At 35.7% G+C, this 18,348-nt stretch overlaps 1 protein-coding gene across 3 annotated transcripts in view; it reads left to right on the top strand.

Moving 5' to 3' along the window:
* The window catches only part of EPM2A (EPM2A glucan phosphatase, laforin), a 165,601-nt gene that overhangs the window by 64,353 nt on the left and 82,900 nt on the right, over positions 1–18,348 (top strand). For all 3 annotated transcript variants that reach the window (XM_072643634.1, XM_072643633.1, XM_072643632.1), the window contains exon 2: positions 921–1,095. In XM_072643634.1, the coding sequence (XP_072499735.1) occupies positions 921–1,095 (175 nt within the window). The remainder of the gene's footprint in view (positions 1–920; positions 1,096–18,348) is intronic.

Raw genomic sequence — 18,348 nt, 5'->3', positions numbered from 1 at the left:
TAATTTTGGTAACTGCAGAACACAAAACTTATTTTGCTGCGTTCTCCTCAGTTTAATTTCACATAGTAATGTTTAATAAATCTTGTTTTAATTGGTTGAATTGAGAAAGAGCTCATAGAACTATTATTTGCAGATTAATGACATTAAAAAAAATCCTGACCTATGATCATTGTGTGGAATTCCCATTGAGCAGACTCTCTTTAGCAATTGAGATCAGCAGCTGTCTTTCAATTTATACTTTTACAAAGTTGTCCGAAGGCACCCAGAAATTAAAAGATTTGCCCAGGGTCACACAACTGGTATGCAAAAGAAGAGGAATTTGATCACAGTCTTCTAGAATCGCAGGTCAGCTCTCTTCACTATACCAGGCTCTCTCTCAGCCTTATGTCAATTAAGTGAGTTAAACAATTAAATGTGTAGAGTTTTAGCATTGTAAGAGCCTTAGCATCTGGTCTAACTTCCTTATTTTTCAGATGAGAAAACTGAGGCCATAGATGTTAAAAGGCTGACCTAAGTCAGTGGAAAACTAGCAGAATAATCAGAGCTAAAACCCTGGAATCCCGTGTTTGGTAGTCATAATTTGCTTTTTGCGAAGTTAAAAGTTTTGTATTGAAGTAGCCTTTGGTGCTTTAGATTTTTTCCACATGCATTTATCTGGTGAACGTATTTGATTTGCAAGGAGTCCTTTAGGGTATCAGTGGATGGAAGATTTCCCTACTACCTGAAAGGGTTAAATAGTTTGCTATAATGCTTACTTACTATGGGTTATAACTGCTGAAAACTTAGATACCTCTCAAGAAATCTCATTAATGCCTCTTTATTCATTTACAATTGTTTGTTATCTAGCTCCAGTTTTCTTTGAGACTGTTTAAGGAGAACATGGATTTAATTACTGTGTATGTCATTTCTTCTTGTTATAGGTAATGGACCTCACCATGACCGTTGTAGTACTTATAATGAAAACAACTTGGTGGATGGCGTGTATTGTCTCCCCATTGGACACTGGATTGAGGCCACTGGGCACACAAATGAGATGAAGCATACAACTGATTTCTATTTTAACATTGCAGGCCACCAGGCTATGCATTATTCAAGGTAAGGGCCACTGTGTGTTGAAACAGACAGATATTATCTAGGTTTGGTCAGAGAGAAAAATACCTGGATCCATTCAGCCAAATTGGGTGATAGTAGATTGCTGTTTCAAGAAACAAATGGATTCCCTCCTTCATCTTTTTGCCTCTAAAAACCATCGTCACTCAGACATCTTCCAGCTCAGATGTTTAAAGTGCAAACACTTTGAAATCTTGCCAGTGAGGGATCCACACAGGGACGTCAATTCATTGAATCAGTAAATGTTAGAGGTTGAAGGGGTCTCAGGCATCATTTAGTCCTACTTTCTTTTTTCTTTTCCTTTCTGTTTTCCAAACAAATAAAGGTAATGAGGCTTGAAATGTGAATTGACTTAAGGTCACAAGATTGAGGACAGAGTTAGAACTAGAATACAGGTCTCCTGACTCCTAGGCTAGTGCTCTTTGCATAGCCACTCTGAAGATTTTATTTTTTTTTGTGATATTTAAGGCCATTTCTTTAGGGGTTAAAAGAGAAGAAACAGGCATTTAAAATTTTTTTAAAACATTTTTTGAGTTCCAGATTCTATCCTTTCTTTCTCCCTTTCCCTTTCCCTGAGCTGGTAAGCAATCAGATATGTTATACATGTGCAATTATGTAAAACATTTCCATATTAGTCATTTTGTACAAGAATACTCAAATAAAAAAAGTGAAAGAAAAAGTGAAAGATAGCATGCTTCAGTCTGTATTCAATCAATATCAGTTCTTTCTCTGGAGGCAGATAGCATGCTTCATCATTAATCCTTTGGGATTGTCTTGGATCATTAATGGTATTGCTGAGAATAGCTAAATCATTTACAATTCTTCATTGAACAATATTGCTGTTACTATGTATCACATTCTCCTGGTTGTGTTCACTTCGCCGTGCATCAGTTCATACAAGTCTTTCCAGATTTTTTGAAATCATCCTGCTTGTCATTTCCTATAGCACAGTAATATTCCATTGCAATCATATACCACAACTTGTTAGCCGTTCCTCAATGGATGGACATCCCTTTGATTTCCAATTCTTAGCCACCATAAAAAGAGCTGCTATAAATATTTATGTACAAATGGGTCCTTTTCTCTTTTTTTGGATGTCTTTGGGATATAGGCCTAGTAATGGTATTGCTGGATCAAAGGAAAGTCCTTTGGCTACAGTTCCAAATTGCTCTCCAGAATGGTTGGATCAGTTCACAACTCCACCAGCAGTGCATTAGTATCCCAGTTTTCTCATGTCTTCCAACATTTTCCTTTTTTTTGTCACATTAGCTACTCTGATAGGTGTGAGGTGGTACCTCAGAGCTGTTTTAATTTGTAGTGATTTAGAGCTTTTTTTAAAAATGTGATTATAGCTAGCTTTGATTTCTGAAAACTGCCTGTTTATATCCTTTGACTATTTTTCAATTGGGGAATGACTTGTATTTTTATAAATTTGACTCAGTTCTCTATATATTTGAGTAAGGAGGCCTTTATCAGAGATACTTGTTGCAAAATTTTTTCCCCAGTTTTTGCTTTCCTTCTAATTTTGTTTGTACTGGTTTTGTTGGTGCAAAAACTTTTTAATTTTATATATCAAAATAATTTTACATTTTGTAATGCTCTCTTTATCTTCTTTGGTCCTAAATTGATCCCATATCCATAAATCTCACAGATAAACTATTCCATGCTCTCTTAATTTGCTTATGGTATCACCCTTTATGTGTAAATAATGTACCCATTTGACTTTATGTTGGTATACAGTGTGAGATGTAGGTCTATACCTAATTTCTGCCATATTGTTTTCCAATTTTCCCAGCAGTTTTTGTCAAATAATGAGTTTTTGTTCCAAAAGCTTGGATCTTTAGGTTTATCATATACGAGATTACTTTGGTCATTTACTATACTGTAATTTGTACCTAATCTGTTCCACTGATCTACCACTTTATTTCTTAGCCAGTACCAGATTGATTTGATAATTATTGCTTTATAATATACACTTTGAGATCTGGTACAACTGAACTATCTTCTTTCATGCTTTTTTTTTTTAATCAATATCTTTAAAGTTTTTTCTTCTAGAGGAATTTTGTTATGGTTTTTTCTAGCTCTGTAAAATAATTTTTTGATCATTTGGTTGGTATGGCACTGACTAAATATATTAATTTAGGTAGAATTGTCATTTTTATTATACTGACTCAGCCTGTCCAAGAGAAATTAATATTTTTCCAATTGTTTAGATTTGACTTTATTTGTGTGAAAAGTGTTCCAGAGTTTGTCTTGGGAGGTCGACTCCCAAGTATTTTATATTGTCTAGAGTTATTTTCAATGGAATTTTTCTTTCTGTCTCTTGCTACTGGACTTTGTTGGTAATATAGAGAAATACTGGTGATTTATGTGGGTTTATTTTGTACCCTTCAACTTTACTAAAGTTGTTAATTTTATGTAGTTTTTTTGTTGATTCTGTAAGATTTTCTAATAATAACATCATAGTATCTGCAAAGAGTGACAGTTTTGTTTCCTCACTGACTATTCTAATTCCTTTATTTTCTTTTTCTTTTCTTATTTCTGTAGAGGTGAAAATGGGCATCCTTGCTTCATTCATGGGAAGGCTTCTAGTTTATTGTCATTACAGATAATGCTTGTTGATGGTTTTAGATAAATATTACTTATCATTTTAAAGTAATCTCCATTTATTCCTGTGTTCTCTGGTATTTTTAATAGTAACGGGTGCTGTATTTTGTCAAAGGCTTTTTCTCGGTTATCTATTGAGATAATCACACGATTTCTTTTGGTTTTGTTATTGAGATGGTCAGTTATGCTGATAGTTTTCTTAATATTGAACCAGTCCTGAATTCCTGGTGTAAATCCAACTTGGGTAGAGTGTATGATCCTTGTGATATATTGCTTACAATCTTTTTGCTACTATTTTATTTAAAATTTTTGCATCATACTTATTAGGAAAGTTGGTCTATAATTTTCTTTCTCTGTTTTGGCTGTTTCCATTTTGGCTGTTTCCAGCATATTTGTGTCTCAAAAGGAATTTGGTAGGACTCCTTCTTTGCCTATTTTCCCAAATATTTCATGTAGTATAGTGATCAACTGTTCTTTAAATGTTTGATAGAATTCACTTGTGAATCCATCTGGTTTTGGGGATTTTTTCTTAGGAAGTTCATTGATGGCTTGTTCAATTTCTTTTTCAAAAATGAAGTTATTTTTTAAAAAAATTTTTACTTTGTTAATCTGAGAAATTTATATTTTTGTAGATATTCATCCAGTTAATTTAGATTATCACATTTATTGACATATAATTGCACAAAATAACTCCTAACGATTAATTTTCTTTTCATTGGTGATGAATTCACTCCTTTCATTTTTGATACCACTAATTTGGTTTTCTTCTTTCTTTTTTTAAATCAAATTAACAACTGGCTTAGGGATTTTATTGTTTTCCCCTGCCCTAAAACCAGCTTCTAGTTTTATTCATTAGTTCAATAGTTTTCTTACTTTAAATTTTATTAATCTCTCCTTTGATTTTCAGGATTTTCAATTTAATGTTTAATTTGTTCCTTTTTTTGTTTTTTTTAGTTGCATGCCCAATTCATTGAGCTGACGTAAGCAATTAGAAATATAAATGTTTGCTTCAGTACTGTTTTGGCTCCATCCCATAAATTTTGGTATGTTGTTTCATTGTTGACATTTTCTCTAATGAAGTTATTGATTATTTCTATGATTTGTTCTTTGATGCACTTCTTTTTTAGGATTAGATTATTTAGTTTCCAATTTTTAATCTTTCTTTCCACTGTTCATTTTTGAATGTAATTTTAATTGCATTATGATCTGAAAAGGATGCTTTTATCATTCCTGCTTTTCTGCACTTGATTGTGAGATTTTTATCTTAATACATGGTTAGTTTTTGTGTAGATCCCGTGCACTGCTGAGAAAAAGGTATATTTCTTCTATTCCCATTCAATTTTCTCCAGAGATCTGTCATATCTAACTTTTTCAGAATTTTATTCACCTCCTTAACTTCTTTCTGGTTTAGTTTTGGTGAGATTTATCTAGTTCTGAGAGGGGAAAGTTGAGGTCTCCTATTAGTATAATTTTATTGTCTATTTTTTCTTGTAACTCATTCAACTTCTTCAAAAATTTATATAGATGTCATTTGGTGCTTATATGTTTAGTATTGATGACTTCATTGTCTGTGTATGTTCATCCTTTGTTGCTGAAGAAGACCATGCCATCAGGGAAATGATGACATGACTTGCACTTGACTTTATTCTGAGTGAGGGAGGGCTGTGCAGGTCTGTGTACCTTTCAGTAAGATATAGTTTCCTTCTTTACCTCTTTAATTAGATCGATATTTGCTTTCACTTTATCTGAGATCATGCTTTCTTAGCTTCGGGTGAAGCATAATAGATTCTGCTTTAATCCCTTACCATTACCTTGTGTATCTCTCTGCTTCAAATGTGTTTTTTACAAACAACATATTGTGGGATTCTGGTTTTTAATTCATTCTGTAAATCGCTTCTGTTTTATGTGTGAGTTCGTCCCATTCACATTTATTGTTAAGATAACTGTGCATGGGTATGCTCCATGTTATTTTTCACTTGTTTATTCCTGCCTCCTTACCCCCTGCACCCTTTTCCTCTTCACCAGTGTTTTACTTCGGATCACTGCCTTCCCCAATATGCCCCTTTCCCTCTGTTATCACCGTCCCTTTTTACTTCCTTATGGGATAGGATAGATTTCCACATCCAACTTGAGTATGTTATTCACTTTTTGAGCCAACTTGATAAAAATTTAAGCTTTGCCTGCCACTCCCCCCCATCTTCTTCATTTTAATAGTTTTTTCATGCCTCTTTTTTGTGGGATAATTTACCCCCATTCAATCTCCCTCTTCCTTCTTCCAGTACAGTTTTCTTTCTCACCCCTTTATTTTGTTTTTTGTGGGTATCATCCCATCAATGTTATTTTATATTCACACCCTCTGTCTGCATATACTCCTTCTCATTGCTCTTATATTAATAAAGTTGTTGAGTTACAAATGTTATCTTTCCATCTATAAACAGTTTAACCCTATTGAATTTTGTATGTTTTGTCTTTCTGGTTTTTTATTTACTTTTATGTTTCCTTTTAGTCTTGTATTTGGAGGTCACATTTTTTATTCATCTCTGGTATTTTAATTAGAAAATCCAGAAAGTCCTCTATTTTGTTAAATATCTATTTTCCCCCCTGAAAGATCACATTCAATTTTGCTAGGCAGGTGACTCATGGTTATAGTTCTAACTCCTTTTGTCTTCCAGTATCTCATCTTTCAAGACCTCCAGTTCTTTAATGTGCAGGCAACCAAATCCTATGTAATCTTCATTGAAGCTCCACAATGTTTGAATTGTTCTTTTTGGCCACTTTAAAACTTTTTACTTAATTTCTGAGCTCTCAAATTTGGCTATGATGTTTCTGGGAGTTTTCATTTTCAGATCTCTTTCAGGTGATGATTGGTAGATTTTTTCAATTTCAGTTTTGCCCTTTAGTTCTAATATATCAGGGCAGTTTTCTTTGATAATTTCTTGAAAGATATCCAGGTCTTTTTTTTTTTTTTTTTTTATGGCTTTCAGGTAGTCCAACAATTATTTTATATCATCTCTCCTGGATCTATTTTCTGGGTTATTTGTTTTTCCATGAGAAATTTCACATTTTCTTCTATTTTTTTTTACTTTTTTTGTTTTGTTTTATTGTATTTTGATGTCTCATAGTCATTAGTTTCTATTGTTCAATTATAATTTTTAAAGAATTATTTTCTTCAGTGAGCTTTTCCTTTTTCATTTGATCAATTCTATTTTTTAGGGAGTTTTTTTCCTCAGTAAATTTTTGTATCTTTTCCCATGCTATTAACTCTTTTTTCATGATTCTCTTGTATTTTTCTCATTTCTTTCCCCAGTTTTTATTCTGCTTCTCTCATTTGCCAGGAATTCTTTTTGAGCCCGTGATCAAATTACATTTTTCTTTGAGGCTTCACATGTAGCCATTTTTACACTCTTCTAAGATTGTGCCTTGACCTTCCCTGTCACCATAGTAACTTTTTATAGTCAACTCTTTTTTGTTTTTTTGTTCACTTTTTCTTTTTTTGTGTGTGACTTTGTGTTTTTATGTGAGAGTTGGACTCTGGTCCTGTACTATCCCAAACTTTTTGTGCTGGGGCTCTGCATCTTACTGCTGGCTTTCACTGGGCTTTAGGGCTTAAACAGCTTTCCTTCTCTGGAAGGTAGGCTTCCTTTCTGACTTGTACTAGGGGATGGGGACTCCCCTCCTGGTGTGGGGTTTGGCTGCTGGCTTGCTTCAGAGGTGGTACTTTGCTGGTGAATTGCTATGATAACGTAGTACTGGTGGCTGCCCTGCAGAAAGGACCTCATATGCTAGTCTGCCCCAGTAGTGGGGCCCTGCTTCTGGGTTGCTATGGATACAGGGTCTTTCTGCTGATGAGCCCCAGGGGCAGGGTCTCATTGATGGTCAGCCCCTGAAATGGGGCTTCATGGTCAGCAATGGGGTCAAGACCTCCCTGGTGGCTTGTGCTGGGGGTGGGGTCTCTGTAGTGGAGCCTTGATGCACTACACAGACTGCTCACTTGCACAGGGGGCTGCTGGCTTGTTGGAGGGTGGGGCCTTGTTGGTGGATTGCCTCAGACTTGGAGTCTTGCTGCAGTCCCCATGCTGTGAAACTGGCTGTTGCTGTTGCTTTGGACCTGGCTTCCCTTCTACCCCAGTGAGACAGGCCTTAACTGCCAGTTCCTTGCTCCTAGATCAATTCTGAGGTGGCTTTTTAGCTGTTTGGAGGGGAATTTGGGAGGACTTCAAAAGGTTCCTTCCTCATTCTGCCATCTTGGCACCAGAAGTCAGTTGGCATTTTTAATAAAGGTATCCTATTTTAATAAAGATATCCTTTAATAAAGATTTTTTTTTTTTGGTGGGGACAAGGCTATTTGTCATTTACTTGTTTATTGAGGCAGTAAATTTAAAATCCTCTGTAGCACATACACACTGACATAAGCAGCTGAACCTGCTGTAGGTACTTTCTTAGTGTTTTTACCTAATGCTGAGGAATATATACCCTATACTGAAAGAGGGGGTTGTCTCAAATTGTAAATTAAACAAAAGTCCCAGAATGTTGTAGGCCAGGAGACTATCAATATTAAAACAAAACCTTAACCACATTCAACAATCTAGGTCTCTTTTTAAATAAAGAAACCTTCATCCCTAGTTGGAGATTTTTAAGAGCCTAGGTTTCAGGACTTGCATTATAATTGTTACTTACATACCAGGAGCTTGTTAATCTGAAAATAGTTTGCATTTGGCATTTACAATGAATATGCCTGTTAACAGATATTTAACCCAATTCATGCAGAGGTGGACTTTGAGAGATTTATTCTTATTTCCTCTTCTCTCTCCATTTATTTCTATAAATGATAATTTCTCACCAGTAACTGAGCAATAAATAATAAGTGGAGAAGATAGTGCCACTATAAACAGGTGTTATAACTCAGCTTTAAAGGATTCCCTTCCACTCCACTAGTTAAACAATGAACATCATGGAGAAATACCTTCCATTGATTTCAGTGTATTAGATTTTTTTTCTTTTTTGGCGATTTAATTGGTCTAGGGAACTGTTTGAGGAAGTCCCTCTGTCTCAGCAGATTTGCAGCTGTTTTGCAACTTTTACCATCTAAGGGAATTGTCTGTGAATTGCCTAGAATGACTTGGCCAGGATTTCACATTTTGAATGGGTCAAAAGGAAGATTTACATCCAAATCTTACTCAGAGACTGGCTTCCTATCTACTGCACTATCCTGCCTCTTCTTGGATTTAGCTACTTTAAATAAAATGATGGAGTGTCCCTGTATTGAGATTAGACAGGAGACAAATAAGGGCATATACCAGATGCCCTTATTTGTCTTAAATAAAGGAGCTCAAAGAATAAAGGTGTTTTTCATTAAAGTGAAATCCTCTACCAGCAGGTTTTTTTTTTCTTCATAGGGGAGAAAGTGTAGGCACAAACTATAGGTGCCTTTTGGAAATTAGCTAAGAAAGGGGAGGGAGAGATATAGGACAATAGCTGGGAGACATTTTGGGATCTTTTTTAAGGATGAGAGGGATTTGAGTGTATTTGTAGGCGGCAGGGAAAGAGCCAGTAGATAAAGTGAGAATGAAGATTAGAAAGAGTGAGAATAGTGGTGTGGACAATCTGTTAGATTGAGATAAGATGTTGTTTTGAGGTTAATAATAATGATAATAAATATTAAAGTATTTTTAGCCATAAACTATCAACAGTAAGTTGTTACTAATATAAAATGTGTAAAACAGTAATATTAGTGAATTACAAATGATTCATTATGGAGAATGACATAAAAATCACATGTATCTGGATTGATCAGGATGAAGGTATTTGCAAAATGAAACCCTGGGACTTGTCTGGTGTGTTCAATATTTCTAACTGACAACCATGCTGCTTAAGTGGAGGGACTGGAGAGCTTCCCGTCTGTAGAATATGATTCTCTTAGAAATAGAAGTATTAATTTTAACAATTCACTATGAAGTGAAAATATAAGAAGGGGTAGGCCCCTCAAAGAGAAATAACAGAAATAAGAGAGAACATCACAGAAAACGCAAGGAGAAGGAAGGTAAGAATCCACTTCATCACTGGTACAACTTCTGCCTTACTGCTTTAAGAAGGACATTTGGACCATACTGGACTATGGTAGGCTGTAGTAGAGGTAATATTAGGTAGTGGTAATAGTGCTGGACTTTGAAATAGGAAATCTGGATTTGAATCCTGATTCTGACACTAACTATGGGATCTTCAGCATTCATAACTTTTCAGAGCTGCAGTTTCCTCATTTAGAAAATAGGGATGATATATTTATGACACCTCATTGGGTTGTTGTAAACATTTATTAACCTTTAAATATTATAGAAATATAGCACACTTTGAGACTTATCTTCCCTACTTGGTGCTTACACTTTTTTTTAAGCAGGCATTTTTTTTTTTTACTAGAGTAGTTTGCCATTTCCTTCTCCAGCCCATTTTACAGATGAGGAACTGAGGCAAATAAAGCTAAATGACTTGCCTAGAATCTGTGATCTGATTAGAACTTATGAAGCTGACTCTTCCTGGCTCCAAGCCTAGCACTCTATCCACTATTCCACCTAGCTGCCTTAGGCAATTTTTTTAATGCTATTTTCTTTTCTTTTTTATGTTCTAATTTATTTATTTTAGTCAGCATTCATTTCCACAGGATTTTGAGTTCCAAATTTTCTCCCCATCTGTCTCCCCCCACCTCAAGATGACTTTCATTCTGATTATCCCTTCCCCCAATCTGTCCTCTCCTCTGTTAATCCACCCTTCCCCTTCTTGTCCCTCCTCCCCTTCACTTTCTTGTAGGGCAAGATAGAGTTCTATGCCCCATTGCCTGTATGTCTTATTTCCCAGTTGCATGTAAAAACAGTTTTTAACATTTGTTTTTAAAGCTTTGGGTTCCAGTTCTCTCCCTTCTTCCCTCCTTACCCTCCCTCATTGAGAAGACAAGCAATTTCATATAGGTTATAGATGTGCAGGTATGCAAAATACCTCTATAATAATCATGTTGTGAAAGACTAACTATATTTCCCCCCATCCTAACCCGCCCCCCCATTTATTCTGTCCTCTCCTTTGACCCTGTTCCTTTTAAAAAGTATTTGCATCCGACTACTCCCTCCCCAAATCTGTCCTCCCTTCTATCATCTCCCCTCCCCATTCCCTTCCCCCACCGTCTTGTAGGGTAAGATACCCAATGGTATGTTATTACCTCCTTAAGCCAAATCCAGTGAGAGTAAGGTTCACTCTTTCCCTCTCACCTTCCCCCTCTTCCTCTCCATTGTAAAAACTTTTTCCTGCCTCTTTTATGAGAGATAATTTACCCCATTCTATCTCTCCCTTTCTCCTCCCAGTATTTTCCTCTCTCACCCCATAATATTGTTTTTTAGATATCATCCCTTCATATTCAACCCCCACTTCACCATCTCTCTCTCTCTCTCTGTCTCTCTTTCTCTCTCTCTGATATATATCTATATATCTATATTTGTGTGTGTGTGTGTGTGTGTATTCTTTCCACAAATACCCTAATACTGCAAAAGGTTTCATGAGTTACAAATATAATCTTTACATGTAGGAATGTAAACAGTTCAACTTTAGTAAGTCCCTTATGGTTTCTCTTTCCTGTTTATTTTTTAAAGTGTTGTTTTCTTCACTATTTTTTTGGGTCTCCTTTAACAAGCTGTTGACTCGTTTTTCATGATTTTCTTGCATCACTCTCATTTCTCTTTCCATTTTTTCCTCTCCTTTTCTTACTTGATTTTCCAAAGCCTTTTTGAGCTCTTCCATGGCTTGCAACCAGTTCATATTTTTCTTGGAGCCTTTTGATTACGAGTTTTGACTTCATTGTCTTCTTCTGGTTGTATGTTTTGATCTTCTTTGTCACCAAAGTAAGATTCTGGAGTCTGAGTCTGTTTATGCTGTCTGCTCATTTTCTCAACCAAATATTTGATGTTGTAACTCTTTGTCATGGTAGGGCTCTTCTTCCAGTAGGGGAAGGGTGTTGTACTGTCCCAAACTTCAGTTGTTTTGTGCAACTATTTTCAGAGCTACTTCTAAGGGTCTGTAAATTTTCAGTTCTTCCAGTGTGGTATGATCAAAGAAGAGATGTTTTTTCCTTTCCTGGCCTGTCCTCTGGACTGTGATTGACCATAAGCACTCTTTTCTGCCTTGGAATGGTGAAGAGGATTCCCTTTCCACTTCACCAGAAGCTCCCTCACACCAGTGCTCTTCCTCACTCCAGGACCTCCACACAGGACTGTAACCCAGATCCAAGCAGGGCAAAGCTAGAGAATCCTGCCTCAGTGCCAGCAAAGAGATCCTTACAGTTGGCCTCTGATCAGTCACTAGATCCTCATATCATCTGTGGGCTGGGACTCTGAAAGCAGCCACTCCTGCTGCTGCTGTCGCTGCCGCCAATACCTCTACTGCCCTGGAGTTAGACCATACCCCTCCCCAACTCAGGTCCTACAGAGTTTTCCCACTGACCTTCTATGCTGTCTTTGGCATTTATGGGTCAAAAAGTCTGGAAACGGCCACAACTGCCAGTGATTCAGTCCCCTGAAGCTTGCTCTGGCCCTGTGCAGGTACAACCCATGCTGGACTGTGCTCTGCTTCCAGCCCAATGTGATAGACCCTTCCTGTTGACCTTCCTGGCTGTTTTGGGCTGGAGATTTATTTCACTATGTCATTTTGTGGGTTCTGCAGCTCTAGAATTTGTTTAGAATAATTTTTTACAAGTATTTAGAGGGTTTTAGGGAAGAGCTCAAGAAAGTCCCTGCTTTTACTCTATCATCTTGGCTCCATTCTCCTGGTACTCACATTTTTTGTTGGTTTGGTCCTTGTGTAGGCACAATATCTACTCCCAAGTTTCAAGTTACTCTGTGGATCTGCATTCCTAAAACTATAGCTCATGAGCCCCCACTGGTATGCTTTCCTTTAGTAGTCAGCCAGAATACACAGTTAGTTCAAAGGAAAATCATTTACTAGGATCGCATAGTTAAAACAGAAGCTACAAAATATTCCTCTCTTTAATCTGGGGTGCACTCTACTACAAATATAGACAATAGCATTTATAAGAGTTAGCATAAACAGAGTATATATTCTGATAATGAGATATAAATGTAGGGAATACCTCACCAAAGCAACTCACTCATTTGGAAATCCAGGCCCCTGTTGTCCTTTTCCTTTCATGATGTACTCCTGGTACCCCTGGATCTTCTTTTCTAATCTTGACTTTCAGATGCCTAGCTCTCTTCTTTTTCCTTGGATTTTTTCACTGCAGCCAAGTTAACAGTCCTAAAAGTTGCTTTTGTTTATTCTTTTTTTTCTTTTTTGAATTATAGTATGCCTTACTGGACAGGGAGCTCTGAAAGATACCATGGCCACTGGGGAAGGAGTGAAGGGGAAAGAATGATAAATTACCTCATTGCCCCTGCTCTCTGACATAGGAATCACATTCTACAGAGCTGTTTTCTGCATCAGTTGACTCTTAGAGCTGACGGGCTTATTTTTGAAAAGCCACCAGGGGTTTGGCTAATCTTTGGTTGGGCAATGGCAAACTACCCTTCTAGTTTCATCAAGAAAACTTCACACTTTGTAAAGGGGGTAATGGGGCTTAACTCCTTGATTTTTACTTAGCATGTTAATACCTTCTTTTCTTTCCCTTTTGTGGTTTCACTGACTTGACTGGGAAGAAATCCTTTAGAAATGTGAACTGTTACTGTTCTACCTGAAGACATGCTACATTAAAGACTGAAAGGTATATTATCATCCTGCAAACTGAACTAGGAATCTAGGATTCAGATAAATGTGGGTGAATCATATATTAGAGATCATAGAATTTTAGAGGTGAAAGTGACCTCAAAAATCAACTCGTTCAGCTTACTCATTTTACAGATGAAAAAACAGTCTCGGAGAGGGGAAGTGATGTTTCCAGCTATTTAATAGTTTGGCCTATATAAAGTTTCAAACATTTCAATGTGGATAGAAGGAGAAGTAGATGCTGCTCTTAAGTTGTTGATCTTTCCCTTTAGATGTAGTTCTAAGGAAGCAAAATTCCATCAACAGTTATTTTTGGAGAGCTAGGTATAATCTCAGGAGATTGTAAATGATCATATCAGAACTCTATAGTACAGTAAAGCATTCAATAGAATGGATATTTGGCATTCAAAGGCATAGGTAACTAATTTAATGAGACATTTTGTGGTTAGGGACTTGAATTTTTCTAACTTGAAAGAGATTCAATGCCAATTAAATAATCTCTCAAGAGATATACATTAGGTTTTATGAATGGTATACTTTAAATACTTTGGAAAATGTTATATTTTGGAAAGCATTCAAATTTATGTGTATGACTTAAAGAATTTTTGACTCAGAAGAAAAACATATAGTTCCATTTTCTTCAATTGAAAAGTGATTAAAATCCCATAAAACTAGTGATTTTGCACAGCTTATGGTATTATTACATTTTCTACACCTTTTCAAAAGCAAATGCAAAATAATTAATTTTAAATGAAAAAAATTTACATAAGTAACCTTGAAGAGAGGAACAACCTATTGTTTTTAGAATAAAATACAAACTCTTCAGCCTAGCGTCTAAAGGATCAGACAGTGTGATTTCAGTCTCTCTTTCCAACCTTACTTTATGGCATTCTCCTTCACTCACTGTACTTTCTAGCCAGACTAGACAGACTCAGCTCATCTCTGAATCTGATTTAATCTCCCACACATTCCTACATACAATAGCTAGAATGAGCTATCTCCTTATCTCTCTCTTCATATCTCCTCATCTCCATCCCTACTAGCATCCTTATCTTCCCTCAGATCTCAGATTTCGGGTCATATCCTCTATGAAACCTTCTGTAATTCCCCCAGGTAAACATGTTTGCTGTCTCCCAAGGGCTCCTAGACTGAGCCTTTCATTTACCTTTACCAAATCCCAGGCCCTTAATTATGCTTATTTGTTTAGATATCCCCTGCCTGATTCTAGTAGAACATAGACTTTTTGAGGATGGAGAATTTAGCATTTTTTATCTTCCTAGCACATTAACTTGTATGTAGTTGTCAATTAATAAATATTCTTTGAGTTGAATTTGCCTAATGAAAATTCCTGGTGAAAACAAGATGCCTGTGATGTTTTGTTATCATGGTTGGTTTGATAATTCTTTGATATTTACTTCAAACAACTACTCTCTAGGCCTATGAGCATGCTGCTGCTAGACAACACAAATCACAAAATCTATAGTCAAATCTATTCTGATATCAGGTTTGAAAAATACTGATTTTATAGCCCATATGATTTTTTTTAAAAAATGAGCTTGTGTAAACTTAGTTTCTTTTTTCGAAATGATCTTATGTATCAGGAGCAGCTGTGTCTCATAGAATGAGTTTGGTGAGATCCATTTCCCTCCTGTTTTTGCAAATAATTTAAGTAATCTTTGAAGATTTAAAAAAAAATTTATTTGTAACTACATCTAGGTCTTTCCCCACCCCCTTTTTGGGATTTCCTTTGTGGCTTGTTCAGTTTATTTTTCTGAGGACCATCATCTCTACCTCTTCCTCACTGGTGTCCGGATTCTCCTTTTGCTTCGTCTTGACTAGACTATCTTCTACCTACTCCACTCATGCTGCAGTACAAAGATGTGTTGTCTTCCCTTACTACAATGTAAATTCCTTGAGTATAGGAACTATCTTTCTGGCTTATATGTAATGTCAGTGCTTAATATTGTTTCTGGCACATAGTAAGCACTTAATACATCTTTCCTCTATCATCTATCTACCATATCTGTAGTAAATATATAATTTATAATCATAGAATCTTAGAGCTAGAGTCAGAGAACGTTTAGAGGTCATCTTGACCAGGGTTCTCCAACTATTGGTCCAGTGACTGGTACCAGTCTACTACAAATTTGTGACCTTGGTGCAAGAAAAATAATTTTGTGAGAAAAAATCACAGACCTTTTGAAATAATGAAGTAAGTATTTTGGGAAATGAAATCCAAGCAGAGAAATCAGGTGGTGTCTGGTCATCATATCTTTAACTCCAAAGATGGGAAATTAATTATGAAGCTCTTCATTTGATACAAAATATGTTTTATTGAGAGAAAGGCTCTTGAATAAATTTGTGAATGTTGATGGCTTTATGTGAAGAAACATGGGCATGCACATTTACTTACTACTCAAGCTAAATTACATTGGCTGGTGAGAGAAGAAGAGACTTGAAAAGATTGTTTGAATTGTGCCATGAAGCTGAAATGTTTTTAAATCTAAAGAATTTAGGTTGAACTAAAGATTTTCCTGATAAAGGATGGATGGCAAAGCTTGTTTACTTATGGAATTTTTTTCCTTTTTACATGAATTAAATGCGACCATCCAAGGTGCCGCTACCCTTAATCTCTGTTCAATTCAGTGAACGCTTATTGACATTCAAGACTATACTAGACACTGAGAATACGAAAGGCGAAAATTACTTTTCCCAAGGTACTGTTGGAATAGTAAGGGGATAAGACTTATATGAAACACTGTAACACAAGTTAGACAGTTGTTAAGTTTATAGGAGAGACTAAACAGTGACATTAGGAGGTAGGATCCTTTATGGGGGGGTAGGTAAAGATCAGGGAAAACTTCATGGAGGTGGTGACAGATGGTATTTAGACCAACTCTTCCCTGTTTTTTACATGAGGAACCTGAAGACCAAAGAGATGAAGAAACTTACCAAAGGGTATGTAGGTGTGAGTAGTAGAGCTGGGGTCAAATCCAGGCAGATCATCTGACAGATTTAGAGTTTTTTCATCTATACCACATGTCAGGGTAGCAGTGAGTAAGAAAAGCATGAGAAAACAGGATTAGATTGGGAAGCAGTGAATGATTCAGTTTGACTGAGTATAGACTACACGAAGAAGATCATCAGGAAATCAGATTGGAAAGGCAGAGCAGAATGAAGGTTTTTTTGGTAATAAAAATGACCTATGATGAATAAAATCTTAGAAAAGTTAGATATAATAGACCTCTGGAGAAAACTGTATGGGAATAGAAAGGAGTATAACTTTTTCTCAGCTGCACATGGCCCCTTCACAAAAATTAACCATGTATTAGGGCATAAAAACCTTGTAACCAAAGGCAGAAATATTAAATGTACCCTTTTCAGACCTTAACACAATAAGACTTGCTTTCAATAAAAGACAGTTGAAGCATAGATTAAAAATTAATTGGAATTAAGTAATCCAATTTTAAAGAATGAGTGGGTCAAAGAGCAAATCAGAAATAATCAATAATTTCATCAAAGAGAATGACAAAAATGAGACAACATTTCAAAATTTGTCGAGTGCAGCCAAAGCAGTACTTACAGGGAAATTTTTATCTCATAATCAGTACATCAATAAAAGAGAGAAAGAATAGATTAATGAATTGGGCATGTAGCTAAAAAAACCTACAACAAATTAAAAAGAAAAAGAACAAATTAAAAATTATCTAGAAATACCAAACTGGAAATCTTGAAACTCAAAGGAGGAGATATTAATAAAATCAAAAGAAAAATATTTGAACTAATAAATAAAACTAGGAGCTGCCTTTATGGGGAAAAAAACAAGAACATTAAATGATTATTTAATTTGATTTAAAAAATTACCAGCATCAAAAATGAAAAGGGTGAATATACCACAAATGAAGATGAAATTATAAGGCAATATTAGGAGTTATTTTGTACAATTATGTGCCAATAAAACTCACAATCTAAGTGAAATGGAGAATATTTGCAAAAATATAAACTGCCCAGAAGAGGGCAGAAGAGGAAATAGAATACAGAAGAGGAAATAGAATACTTAAATAACCCTATCTTAGAAAAAAAAAATTGAACAAAATATAAATCAGCTCCCTAAGAAAAGATCTCTAGGACCAGATAGATTTACAAGTGAATTCTACCAAACATTTAGGAATAATTGATCCCAATACCACATAAACTATTTGAAAAAATGGGTGAAAAAGGAATCCCACCAAATTGCTTTTATGACACAAATGTAATTTTGATACCTAAACCAGGGAGAGCAAAAACAGAGAAAGAAAGCTATAGACCAGTTTCCTTAATGAATATTGATGCACAATTTTTAAGTTAGATTCTAGCAAGGAGATTACAGTAATTTATCACAAAGACTATATGACTGGGTGGGATTTTTGTCAGCAATGTAGGGCTGGTTTTGTATTGGGAAGACTATCCACATAATTGGCCATATCAGTAACAAGAACAGCAGAAATCATATGATTATTTCATTTGATGCAGAAAAAGCCTTTGACAGAATACAATACCCATTACTTTTAAAATACTAGAAAGCACAGGAATCAATGGAATGTTTCATAAAATAGTATTATCTATTTAAAAGCAAGAGCAATGTCTGTACTGGCATAAGCTTAAAGCCTTGCTAAGAAGATCAAGAGTGAAGTAAGGATGTACGTTATCATCATGATTATTCAATATTGTATTAGAAATGCTACGTATAGCAAGAAGACAAGAAAAAGAAATTGTCTATAAAATGGACAATGAGGAAACAAAACTGTCACTCTGCATATGGTATGATTGTATAGCTAGATCCCTGGACATTTCTAGAAAATTAACTAAAAAACTAGTTGAAGCAATTAACAACTTTAG

This window comes from Notamacropus eugenii, chromosome 2 (genome assembly GCF_028372415.1).
Source record: "Notamacropus eugenii isolate mMacEug1 chromosome 2, mMacEug1.pri_v2, whole genome shotgun sequence".
NCBI classification, from domain to species: Eukaryota; Metazoa; Chordata; class Mammalia; order Diprotodontia; family Macropodidae; genus Notamacropus; species Notamacropus eugenii.
This window is presented reverse-complemented; position numbering and strand designations above follow the sequence as displayed.